Genomic DNA, 12,859 nt, shown 5'->3' with positions numbered 1-12,859 from the left:
GTGCTCCTCAGCTTGTGGTCTGAGGCAGGCTTCAGCAGGCACTGCAGGAGAAACCCTTCAGGGAGGGATGCGCCCTCCATGCTTTGGGTAACAGCCACTAGATTGGCACATTTAGAGAGTTTATAATAGATACAGCTCCCCTGATAACTGACAAGAACAGACTCCGTGGGCTGTGTCATTCCTGCTTGGGCAAAATATCCCCCAAGGTTGGTGGGGGAAGGGCGGAGCCGAGGCCAGCAGTGAACTTCCAAGGCAGAATTAGCTTTAAATAAGTGAGAAAACAAAGCTATTTCCCTCAGCCTGCTCCCAGGCTCCCCTGCTCCAACCACCACAATATGCAGCTCTATGGAAATTCAAAATGCTCTCTGAGATGTTTATAGTTTGTTTTGGTGACAGTGGTGGTGGTGGGTAGTTTTTTTTTTTTTGTTTGTTTGTTTGTTTGTTCTTGTTTTGTTTTTAATAGAAGTCATTCAGAGCAAATGATATCTCATTTCTGCTTTATGCCATTTTAGGTTCATGTGTTTTCACTAGTGAAAAATTGATTTGAAGATAAAATTGGGTTTGTTGGCTTAAATCTTCCATGGTTCTAACTTGCTTGTTACTGTATAGGACGATTTTACTTTTTAAAGACTTGCTTTGGGGTGTCTACATAGCTAGTATATAAACTACATAAAACTTGAAACATTCACAAAGTATTAGGAATCTCTGCTTCCAGCCACAAGAGAGTAACAGGGACTGGATTTATCATCCATCTTGAACAACACAAAACTGGATGAAAGATACAAAATACTGGTTTTCAGACATTAAGCAGTGGGCAGTCAAGAACTGTGCTCCCCAAGAGATAGAATGTAAAGGGTGTGAACCCTCTGATTGCCCTTATGTCCTGCCTGGAGAGAGTTTCCAGGCTGTACACGGGGATGGAGCCCCCAAACAGAACCCAGAGGGTCTCCCTGAGCCGAGGAGACACAGATCAAAGTAGCTAGAATCCACAGGGCTGTGTATTGGAGAGAAGAGAGCTATACCAAGTGATGGCTCCACATACCATCAAAGGGGTCCCCTCCAGTCTTCCAGTGAGCACTGAGCAAGGGACACATGTACAGAATCTACAGGGAAAGAACCGCCCAAGAGAAACAGGCAGAAAAAATCCCCAGAGCTTATGCAGGGTCAAGAATAACTTCCTGAGCAGGAAGAACTCCGAACACATGGAGCATTAAATAGAATCCTCAGAAGATTGTCTTACCTCAGTTGTGGGACCAGATTACATCTAAACTAAAAGACTATTAGCCTCCCACCTAACAAAGCTTGAAAGAAAGTCTTGAAAAGATCAAATTATTCCCCCCAAAACCTAGTTGTATCCCAGAATGAAATATTTAAAGGAATATAAATCCTCCCAAACCCAATAATATAACACAGAATTCTTGTCATGGCATAACAAGTTATCAGGTAGGTAAGTAAAGAAGCAGGAACATATGAACCATAATCAGGAGAAAACCTTAAAAAGCATTAAGAAGATCAAAAAATAACCATGACCTTACCAATAATAAATGATCTTAATGATTCAGGTTATTATTACCTTTTAGGCTTTTATTTGGTACATATTTTTTAAGTTACTGAAGTCACATTAACTATGGCTGATCAAATATAGGTACAACTTAACTTGGTTGAGAACTTTTCTGCCTTCCTGCCTTCTTTTCTTTCTTTCCTTTTCTTTTCTTTCTTTTTTGGTGATAAGAACCAACACTCATTTGGGTTACCTCAAATAGGAAGTGTATTATAAGGAGAACACTAGCTAATAAGGAAAGAGGGTTCTCAGCTAAATTGGCCAAGGGAGAACAAAAGACAAGTAATTGGACCTTGTAGGAAGTGAAGGCATGGGAATTGCTCAGAACCAGAACAGCTTCCACATGTCGGCAAGAGCCTTAAATATTCCCTCCGATGCCCCACCTTAACAAGCCTCACTCCCCATGAACTCAGTATTCCTTCTCTTTGTACATCACCTTGTTGCTTCTGTTGTACACAATGGTTTCTGGCCTGGATCATTCAAACCCATGAACATCCACCTGACTTTAACCAAACTGAGAACACTTTACATTAAGGGATTGAGAACAGAGATGACAATGACATTCATTCTCTTGGTTGTGGTCCCAGGATAGGACCTGAGCACAGGTAGGACATTTCTCTCACTGCCTCCATTCAGGAAGCTATGGCTGAAAGCAGAGGCAATGTGGGTGAGCTTTCTTCAGTCAAAATTTGCCTGCACATCCAAGAAAAAGTCAAATGTTGGGGTATATATTTGAGCATCAACTGCACAGGAAGGATACACAGATTACAGTAACTTCCTTCATGACCACAGGGCTCAACTTCCAGCTCTTAGCCATCAAAACGGGGCTATCCCCATCAAGCAAGTTTACTCTATTAGAAGCAGAGAATTGTTTTTCATTGGTCATTTCTCCATAAAACCCTGTAAAAGGAGTGAGAGTCTGTTTACTATTGGATTTGTTGCTCTATCTTATTTAGAGGTTGGTACAATATTATCTTTGAGCCCTTGTATTTATGTAAATGAAAACATCCTCAACATTCTATCTTAAACATTGTCAGTGTTGTTTTTATTCAATTATGAAAAATTTCAAGAATAAAGTAAAGCTGGGAGAATGTTATAGTGAACATCCATCGAGATTTTACTCTACTTGCTCTATCATACATTCACATAATTGTCGTCTCTCCATCCATTAATCCTACCTATGTTTGGTGCATTTCAGAGTAAGTTGTAGATATCAGAATACATTCCCCTAAATAACTCAGCATGAATGCTGTTACCTAAATTTCAATGTTTGCTAACATTTTTTCCATGTCTACGCAATAAAACGTGAAAATCCTAAAAGTGCACCCCTGAGTTAAAAAAAAAAAAACACATTGAACTGGGTAACCCAAATAATTATCAAAATCTATGACACCATCATCACCCCAGAAAATTTCCTCGTGCCCCTTCCCAGTCAATTTGTGTCCCAGTCCCCAGAGACAACAGCTGTTCTGATTTTTTACACCTAGATTTCCTTTGCCTTTCCAGAATTTCATGTAAATGGAATCACAGAACATATACTTCTTTCACCGAGCATCATGTTTTTGAGATTAATTCAGGGCACAGCAAACTTTTTCTTAATATCTTTTTAAAAGTTTACTTATTTTGAGAGAGAAAGAGAGCGCGCGCGCACACACACACACACACACATACACAAAGCGGGGGGAGGGGAAGAGAGAAGGAGAGACAGAATCCCAAGTAGGCTCTGCACCTTCAGTGCAGTGCAGAGCCTGATGCAGGGCTCAAACTCACGAACCTTGAGATCAGGACCTGAACTGAGATCAAGAGTCTAATGCTTAACTGACTGAGCCACCCAAGCGTCCCCTTAATATTTCTAAGTTGAAATATTTTAGCCTTTGGGGCCATACAATCCCCCAAAACTACTCAATTATGCTGATGTGGCCAGAAAACAGCCCAACACTAGATAAACAAATGGGGTTGGTTGTTCCAATAAAACTTTGTTTACAAACACAGGTAGCCAGCCCATAGGCCATGGTTTGCCAACCCCATTAAATGTTGTGTGCTTCAGTAGTTTGTTTCTCCTCACTGCTGAGTAGGATGCCATGGTAGGAATGTGCCAGTTTATTTATCATTTGCCAGCTGATGATCACCAGGGATGCTTCTAGTTTCTAAGTATCGTAAATAAAGCCTCTAAGAACACTCTTGTACAAGTCTTTTTGTAAAACTGTGTTTTCATTTCTCTTGAGTAATACTTAGAAGTGGAATTGCTGGGTCATGGGGTACGCTTATTTTTACTTTTATTCTAAATCTATAAAAAAATAAACAATAAAAAACAGGTGCCAGGGGCGCCTGGGTGGCGCAGTCGGTTAAGCGTCCGACTTCAGCCAGGTCACGATCTCGCGGTCCGTGAGTTCGAGCCCCGCGTCGGGCTCTGGGCTGATGGCTCAGAGCCTGGAGCCTGTTTCCGATTCTGTGTCTCCCTCTCTCTCTGCCCCTCCCCCGTTCATGCTCTGTCTCTCTCTGTCCCAAAAATAAATAAACGTTGGAAAAAAAAAAAAAAAAAACAGGTGCCAGGCATCAGTGTTACTTTTACTTCTCTTTACCAGGGAGAGATAATTATAACCACGTTCTGTGGAATTGTCTTCTCTCCACTGAAACGTCTCTCCCTCTCCTGCCCTTCCCTTACTTTCACAGTGAGATCATCACAAACAAAACTTTAAAAAACATACTTTACACAGCTATCTCTACTACCTGGCTGCTTCTTTCTACTTCCTGGTTCAAACTGCCAAGAGGAAGACTCATTTCAGCTGATCATCACCTCATGCCTGGCCAGCTTTTCAAGGTGGCCTCATGCCAGTGGGTGTGGGCCTTCTAGGGAGTGACTGCATGCCTCATCTAACAGGCATCTAATAGGCAAAGTGGTTCATAGGGTAGAGATGGGGCTTCTATAAAGGAAACCTGGAGGGCTGTGTCTCTTGGCTGAGCAGTTTCCCATAGCAAGGATGGTAGATGTGGCTGGCATTTTAATTGACATATAACTATAATGATTAATAATTCCCCTATTGTTGGATATTTAGGTTGTTTTCAATTTTTTGTCTCACATCTTAGGCTGCAAAAAACACTTTGAAACACAAATATTTGCATAAAATTGGCAATATTTCTTTCTAGACCCCCTAGAAGTCATATTACCAGGTATGAGTATCTGATATCAGTGTTTCTCCTACTTCAGCATGAACATTACGGGCAGAGCTTACTAAAACACACAGGGCTGGGACCCATCCTAGAGTTTCTGTTTCAGAAGGTCTAGGGTGGACGTGAGAATTCACATTTCTAACAAATTCCCAGGTGATGCTGACCTGGGAAGAGGAATTTTTCTTTCCTTCTAATGCTTCTACAGCCACTTTCTGCTACTTTAAAATATTTAACACAATTTGCATTGTGTTACAATTAAAATTGCACATATCCATTTCCTCCCTAGAATAAGAGTTCCATAAGGTCAGGTTTTGCATTGTTTATCTTCATAGGCACTAAAGTGCTAAGCACGAATAGTGTGTTTCCAAACAAGAAAAAAAAAAAAAAAGGTTGTTATGTCAATAATCTGCCACCTACCTAATTTCCTTGTTATTCTCTGCTTTGCAGTATTAATGCTGTCCCCAATTCCCCCAATTTTATTGGCAGACACTTAAAACTAGTTGCCACCTAACTTTTGATTATTGCTTCAATTTTTGATAAGCAATAGCTGTAATTTTTCACGCCTGCATTTTATACCTCCTCTTGTCATTAAGTACCCTTGATCCAAATTTTCCTTGGGGTGGGTGATAGTGGAAGGAGGTTGTGAGGGAAGATTGGATGGCTTGGCTTAGCTCAAACAGTGTCACAAATGCATAAACAGAGATCTTAAAATTAAATTTTTCCATTAGCATCCTTGAAATCAAAATCAAAATGAGATGTTTGTGAAAGACTTTGAAAGTAGTAAAGCCCTCTCTAAATTATAGAATTATTAATATGACACCTAGGTTATATAATAAACAGAGGAGAGGAAAACATTTAGGAAGTAACCTACCCAACTTTATCCCTGTCACAGTTCACACAGACAAAAATCAGACATAAAAACATTTAGACCACAATGCAGAAACTAAAAGATGGATAAACAGCACATTCAGACCAAAGTTAGGAGAGTCTCCATGAGTTTGTATTACAGGAACCACAGAAGTTTTTCTGACTCAGATTTGTGGTATTTCCATACCATACAGTAAAAGTGTAAAATGTTTTGAATGAACTGGCCCTAATTGCCTCAGAACATCTTAAAGTGAGAAACTTTCCCTCTGGTTTATTTCACCTGATCCCACAACCTCTCTCTTCATCCAAGGTATGATCTAAAATAGGACTCACAGCCCATTTCCAAGATTTTCAGGTGATATAAGGTCAATGCACCAAGGAAAGTACCTGTTTGCAATTACATATATGTAATTGCATGTAAGTATTTACTATAGGTGCATACAATTACTATGTCATTGAATATACGTACTTACTATCCTTTTTCTTTTTTCTTTTTTATTTAAAGTTAGTTAACATATAGTGTAATAATGATTTGAGGAATAGAATTTACTGATTCATCACTCACACATTACATCTAGGGTTACTATCCTTTTTCACGAAGTTTTCCCAGTCATCTCCTGGTAGGATGAAGCTTGTCCTTAATAGACTTCTCAAGAAAGGTTCATGAGTGTAGTATTCCCTGAGTTGTGGCAAGTTTAAAACTGGTTTTCTACAGATTTGACACTTGAAGGGTACCTAGGCTGGATATAAAATTCTTGATTCATATTTTCTTTCCTTGAGTGTCTTAAAATTGCTGCTCCATGGTTGTCTTGCTTTCTACGTTGATATTGAGAGGCCTTATGTTGACTTAATCTTTTGCCTTTATTATTTTAAGCAATTATGTTCATTAATTAACTTACTATTTACATGTTATTATTATTACCTTGCTTAGAGATTTTTCTTCTTTTTTAAATTTTTTTATTAGTTTTCTTTATTTTTGAGAGGCAGAGAGAGACAGAGTGTGTGTGGGGCAGGGGGGCAGAGAGAGAGAGGGAGACACAGAATTAGAAGCAGGCTCCAGGCTCTAAGCTGTCAGCACAGAGCCTGATGCAGGGCCTGAACTCATGAACTATGAGATCATGACCTGAGCCGAAGTCGAACACTCAACCGACTGAGCCACCCAGGCGCCCCAAGATTTTTCTTTTTGAAAAAGTCTAATAGTTTTGCTAGGATATGTCTTGGAGTTGATTGTTGTGGCTTAGTTTTCCCAAGTATTTGATGGACATCTTATTGAAAAAAAAATTTTTTTGATGGACTTTTTAAATATGTAGAATCAGATCCTCTTTTATTTCTGGAAAGTTTTATGGACTATAGTTGTAAATGTTAGTTCTGTTCCATTGTTTTCTTTTTCTTCTTCAGGAACTCCAATTTTATATATGTCTGTTAGATCTTCTTTGCCTCTCTTCCATTTCAACAGCTTCCTGACAGTTTTTTAAATTCCTTTTTAAATTTTATTTTCATTCTCTTAGCTTTCTTCAATATCTCTTATTAACTTTTAATTTGAATAGCTTCTTCTGGGCATCTTGTAATCTTGTCATCACTTCTGATACGGTTGTGCCTTTTTACTTCCATTTCTTTCCTGTGTACAATCAACTCTCATTTGATTTCTTTCTGTTTTTTGTTCCTGTGAGTCTGAATTTCCAATTCAGAGTTGTTTTTTCCCCTCCACATCACCAAGTAATTAATTTGATATGGGGTATTATCTATACTTTTCTTCTGGTTTTGGTTGTTTTTACAGGGGTAGATTTTCATCCATTGAAATGTTTCAATTCCCACTTTCTGTTTTCTTCTCATAGAAGCCTTGTATAGATGAAGACTATTTTTGTTTATTAATTTCATGGACAGGCTCTTGGCTAAGGCGTAGTGCAAGAGTGCCACTTACTCTCAGTGTAGCAAAGTGCCCTTTCAAACAGTAGCTCTCTTTTTAGTGTGTGTGGAGGGGAAATTGGGGAAAAGAAATGTAGATTCCTTGATTGTTTAGGATTCTCTTTTGCTTGCAGAACTCTAAATCTCCTCTTTTATTTTTTTAATCACCTAGTCTCCAAAGGAGACTTTCAGAAGCATTGAAATTGGTTCACTGCTACATAAAAATCATCAGTATTCATACTTGATCTCTTGCTGCTTTCAACATTGCTGATCACTTCATCGTTATCTTAAACATTTCCCTCCCTGCTTTTCCTCTTACCTCTACAGCAGCTCCTTCTATCTCTCCTAGGAGTCTTGTTATTCTCTTCTGGCTATTAAATTTACACTTCCTCAAAGCTTGGCCTTTTGCTATTCTCATTCCATGTGCCTTCTGGGTGCACACATTATGGTCCATGGCTTCCTTTAACATCTACATTTGCATGATTCCCAATTTTTATCTCTAGCCCAACCTGTTCTCTGAGCTCTGGACACCTATGTCTAACTGATGAGGTTCATACTCAAAGACACGTCAATCATCTCATATCTAAAACTGAGTTATTTTATTCCTCACTCCCAAATACCACCATTTCAGTTGTAGAAATTTTGAGATTATTCTTGACAACTTTCTCTCTCTCAACTCCCAAATCAGTCTTCCCATATATACCTTTCTCCCTTCAATGTGTTCGGCCCCTACAACAGCCATAGGGAACTTTTAGAAGCTATAATGTGTGTTACTCCCCTACTTAAAAATTCTTCAGTGGCTTCCCATAGCTCTTGAGACAAAGACCCAGACCGTTATTATGACCCACAATGCCTTGTAAGAACTGGCCCCTTATTCAATTTTGTGGCCTTGTTTTCCCTTGCTCTGAATTCTAGCCACATCAAGTCCTGGAATAGTCCATGTTTTAATTCATTTGTCACTTCCTTGTGGAAGCTTTCTCTAATTTTCCTAAGTTAAATCCCCTCTTATATTCTGTCCTAGCCACATGTATTTCTCTTTCACAACATTTACCTTCAGGTCTAATTCTATATTTATGGTAATGTCTCTCTTCTTTGCAAACTCAATGAGGGTAGGGGTCATGACTGTTTTGTTCACTTTTGTAATTCCAGCACCAAGCACAATCTCTGAAACAATAAATATTTGTTGAAATAATCATCCTAACCTCTATTTCCTTTAAAATTATAATAGTGCCTTATTGAGTATTATGTTGAGTGTTTCCTATGCGTCAGGTGCCTTTCTAAGCACTTGACATGTATCATCTCATTATTTCTCTTAATAGAGGAATAGGGAGGTAAAGTAATCTGCCCAAGATACACAGCAGGTTACCAAAGCTAGTAAGTGACAGAGCTAAGATTTGAACCCAGAAAGTGTGGCTTCAGAATCCTAGCTCTCTGGGGCGCCTGGGTGGCTCAGTCGGTTGAGCGTCTAACTTCGGCTCATGTCATGATCTCACGGCTTGAGTTCAAGCCCCGCGTCAGGCTCTGTGCTGACAGCTCAGAGCCTGGAGCCTGCTTCTGATTCTGTGTCTCCCTCTCTCTTTGCACCTAACCCACTCGCATTCTGTCTCTGTCTCTCTCAAAAATAAATAAACATCAAAAAAAAAAAAAAGAATCCTAGATCTCAAATATTATGATATTATAGTCCCTTTAATGTTCATATCACTGACTTATGCTTTTCTGATCAAAGTAATTTTCTGAAAGTCTTTCAGATGGAAATAATCTCAGTGATAATTCTTTTTTCATAGATTGGATCAGTGTTATAAAAAGAGGTCATTTCAAGATGACTTTCTCAAGATCACACTCCAAGCTGGTAGCAGAATTTAGGCTCTGTAATATTTTCTGACTGCTTTTTTCTTCCTCCATTGTTATCAGCCTGGTGCCTCTTAGGACTGGGCTAAGTTTAACTGGCAAGATTCAGTTCTATTTCTTTTACAGATAAAAATTTTAGTGATACATCTGATATATAAAGATGTAGTACAGCATATGAGAATTCCTTTTTGTGATTGTACAGAATGTGTAACTAGCTTTTGTAATTGTATGTATGTGGAGTGTGTGTGTGTGGGGGGGGTGGGGTGTTGACTGAGATTTGCCAGAGCTAAGGAAAAGAAGTAGCAATCATCTATCTCTGACATTGGTCTTTGCTTGCCTGAAGGTGGGGGACTATGTCAGATGACTTATCCAAGTAACTTCTAGGTTCAGTTCTTTCGTATATTGAAAGCATTTGTTACCTAAAGGTATTCTTCGCAAAGTACTTTTCTTGAATAGAAAAAAAAAAAAAGGTATATTTTAACCCTGCGTTCATTCATACCTTTGGTTGTTTAATGGCCTGCTGCACAAAGGAAGGTCTGTGGATCATCGGCACCCACATCCTTGGAAGCTTGTTAGAAGTGCAGAATTTCTGGTCCTATCCCAGACCTGCTGAATGAGAAACTGCATTTTAATAAGATCCTCAGATGATTCACATGCACATTAAAGGTTGAGAAGCACTGCTCTGAGAGGGTCTGCCAAGAAAGAGACTGAAGAATAAGACTGAATGTCTTATACTGATGTGTCTTATTTTTATTTATTTTTAAATTTTTTAATGTTTTTATTTATTTTTGAGAGAGAGTGCGCGCATGACTGGGGCAGGGGCAGAGAGACAGGGAGACACAGAATCCAAAGCAGGCTCTAGGCTCTGAGCTGTCAGCACAGAGCCTGACATGGGCTCGAACTGTGAACTGCAAGATTATGATCTGAGCTGAAGTTGGACGTTTAACCGAATGAGCCACCCAGGTGCCCCTGAATCACCTTGTTCTTAAAAGTACAGTATCCACTCCCAACTGACAATTTAAAAATACACATAGGGTTCTATATACATTTTTTAAAGCCCAAACTTAACAATAGTTTTTTCCCATTATAACATGCACTCTGGAACTTGGCCTTTATCATAATCATCTCTGTATGCACATAGACACCTAGCAGAATAGTTTGAGTACGGTAGGGGCCGTTTTGTGAATTTTAACTGAAGTGTCTCAGTCTCCAGGGGAGTTCTAATGAAAATCTGGCAAGGAGACTGTCAGAAAGAGAGGAGGGACATGTGACTCTCCGCAAATTTCAGGTGACTATATAGATAGAAGGCTTTCTTCTCATGAGTAGAACATAAAGAGAGCATCCTAGGTGCCAAGAGAAGCTGTATGAAGGACTAGATTCCTGTTCTAGATGAAGTTTCCCTTTAACTAGGGGTCTAGACCATCAAGGTAAACTTACCTAGTTTCATAAACATTAGAAAAAAGAAATACAAAAGAATAGTTGCTGCTAGCAGTGAATACCCAGGAACCGAGGGGAAAGAGGAGAGGCAAAATCAATGTAACTTTTATAACTAAGTCAGGGAGCACATAAGTTGTGACGCAGAAAACAGGAGTAAAGTAGGGAGTTGGACTTGCTCCAAATGAGAAAGGCAGGATCACCCAAGTCTTTGGATAATTAGCTGATCTGTTTGATAAGATAGGAGAAGATAGAAGGTAGTTACATGAGAGTGGACAATAGTGAATTGATCAGGAAGTCAGCATTTTCAAGCACCACATACGTTGGTATATGATTGCAGGAAGATAATTTTGTCTCTTTGATGGTCAGAAACATTGAGACAGAAGTTTGCATCACTGCTGGTGTGGTCTAGGTCAAAACTAAACTCAGATTGTTGAGTGTGGCAGTGAATAGTAAGGAATGGTTGTGCCTTGTGATTTGGTGAGCTGCCTTTCCTGGAGATGTTCAGTCAGAGACAAAAAAGGAATCCTATAAAAGGGACTGCATTTGGACGAATGCAGGATAGACTAATGGTTTCCATGGTTTGTTTCAACTCCACCATTTCTTGCGTCTATGACATCTCTATGAGGATTATATATTGAAAAAAACTATTAGTCTTGTTGAAGACATCATGTTAAAGACAGACAACATTTTAGCCACGTTTAGTTATCTTATTAACTTGGGATCCCACAGATAGATTCGTAGTTATGTGTCTACTTACCTATCTACCTCAGAGGGCAGAGGTGGGACACCATACTGCAAAGTCCTCCCCTCCAGGTGAGTTTGTCAAACTCCTCATACACACCGTTTTAATAATACAGGCGGCCCTAAGAACTATTGTTTACATGTTTCTTTTCCTCAGGAGATTCTGAGCGGAAGGCAGAGTTCATGTTTTACTTCCAGAAACCACCACTCTTGGCATTTAGTTATTAATACTGAGAGTGACACAGGTAACCCTATTGAGCGCTTGCTCTGTGGCAGACGCTTTTAGAAGCGTTTACACGTAGGCAATCATTTAGTTCAGGAACTTGCTCATGCGAATAAACCCACACCCTCCCCTCCACCTGCTTTAGACCCGGAGACCTCTGACCTCTCCCCCTGGGTGTCCGCAAGCCCGCACCTTCCGGAATATACTCTCCCCGGCCCGCCCCTCCCCCAGAAGGCCCGTGTCCCGCCCACTCGCCGCCACGTGGTTGAGGGCCGGTCGCGGCCCACTGACGTCACCAGCACGCGCCTCGGCCGCTGCAGTCCACCTGGTTTGCGAGTCTGGTGGTTGCAACTTCTCCGCGAGCCGGCAGGTTGGTCGCCGCCACCTCTCAGGTCCGGAGGCTCGTGGCGTCACAGGCTCTCGACATGTCAATGCTGGCTGAGCGTGAGTGGAGGGAGCGAGGGTGAAGTTTCCAGGTGACGCGCCCGGCCAGACCAAGTGGTGCGGGGTGCGGGTCTCCGGCGCGCAGCGGGGCGGGGGATGCCAGGGGACTGGGTAACCCCGGTTCGGCTCGCCCTGCCTGCCGCAGAGATTTCCCGGCGCAGCCTTCCCCAGGTTAGCTACCGGTCGGTTAGTGAAAGAGACTGCCAGTGTCCACGTGGGACTTTGTCCTCAAGCTCAGATCTGGGCACGCGCGCGGTGGGCTCGAATGGGAGCCAGAACGCCGATCGTAGGAACCCTGACTTGGTCTTTCACTTCGCCGGCCCTCAGCTTCTTCTGGTTAAAAAGAGGCGGCTGGGCCAGCAGAATCTCTTCAGGCAGTGAAATCCCGTTCTCGAAGGTTTATTGAACCCAGAAAAAGAAAAGCAAAGGGGTTAAAAGCGTCAAACGCAGGAAGTTAGCCTTTTTTAGGGGATGCAGGGCTAATGAGTGATTCTAAGTAAGACTGGCTTAGTTGGGCTTAGTTGGAAATGTTAACATTCTTGTGTGACAGGAGTGTTGGCTGTAACGCCGCGTCCTGCTTCAGTTTGCTTCTGACATCACCACTTTGTGAAGTTCATCAATTCCCTCCCTCTGGAGAGGCTATTTGACTTCTGAGCGGTATC

General features: G+C 40.9%; 1 protein-coding gene and 1 long non-coding RNA gene across 7 annotated transcripts in view; one reads left to right on the top strand and one right to left on the bottom strand.

Moving 5' to 3' along the window:
* Positions 1-12,859, bottom strand: part of LOC123589718 — a 65,302-nt gene that overhangs the window by 37,774 nt on the left and 14,669 nt on the right. The window contains exons 1-2 of one of the 3 annotated variants that reach the window (XR_006708439.1): positions 11,547-11,965; positions 9,852-9,961 (exon numbers count right to left, since the gene is read on the bottom strand). This is a non-coding gene — a long non-coding RNA (uncharacterized LOC123589718). Of the gene's footprint in view, positions 1-9,851; positions 9,962-11,546; positions 11,966-12,859 lie in introns of those variants that run through there. The other 2 variants (XR_006708441.1, XR_006708440.1) reach the window with 2 other exon arrangements.
* Positions 12,048-12,859, top strand: part of PINX1 (PIN2 (TERF1) interacting telomerase inhibitor 1) — an 87,712-nt gene continuing 86,900 nt past the window's right edge. For 2 of the 4 annotated variants that reach the window (XM_045462217.1, XM_045462207.1), the window contains exons 1-2: positions 12,066-12,197; positions 12,748-12,854. Coding sequence is in view for 2 of the 4 variants with exons in the window: in XM_045462184.1 (XP_045318140.1) it covers positions 12,179-12,197 (19 nt within the window). In the remaining 2 variants the exon portion in view is untranslated. Of the gene's footprint in view, positions 12,198-12,747; positions 12,855-12,859 lie in introns of all 4 variants that reach the window. The other 2 variants (XM_045462184.1, XM_045462196.1) reach the window with 1 other exon arrangement.

This window comes from Leopardus geoffroyi, chromosome B1, assembly GCF_018350155.1.
Source record: "Leopardus geoffroyi isolate Oge1 chromosome B1, O.geoffroyi_Oge1_pat1.0, whole genome shotgun sequence".
Lineage (NCBI taxonomy): Eukaryota > Metazoa > Chordata > Mammalia > Carnivora > Felidae > Leopardus > Leopardus geoffroyi.
This window is presented reverse-complemented; position numbering and strand designations above follow the sequence as displayed.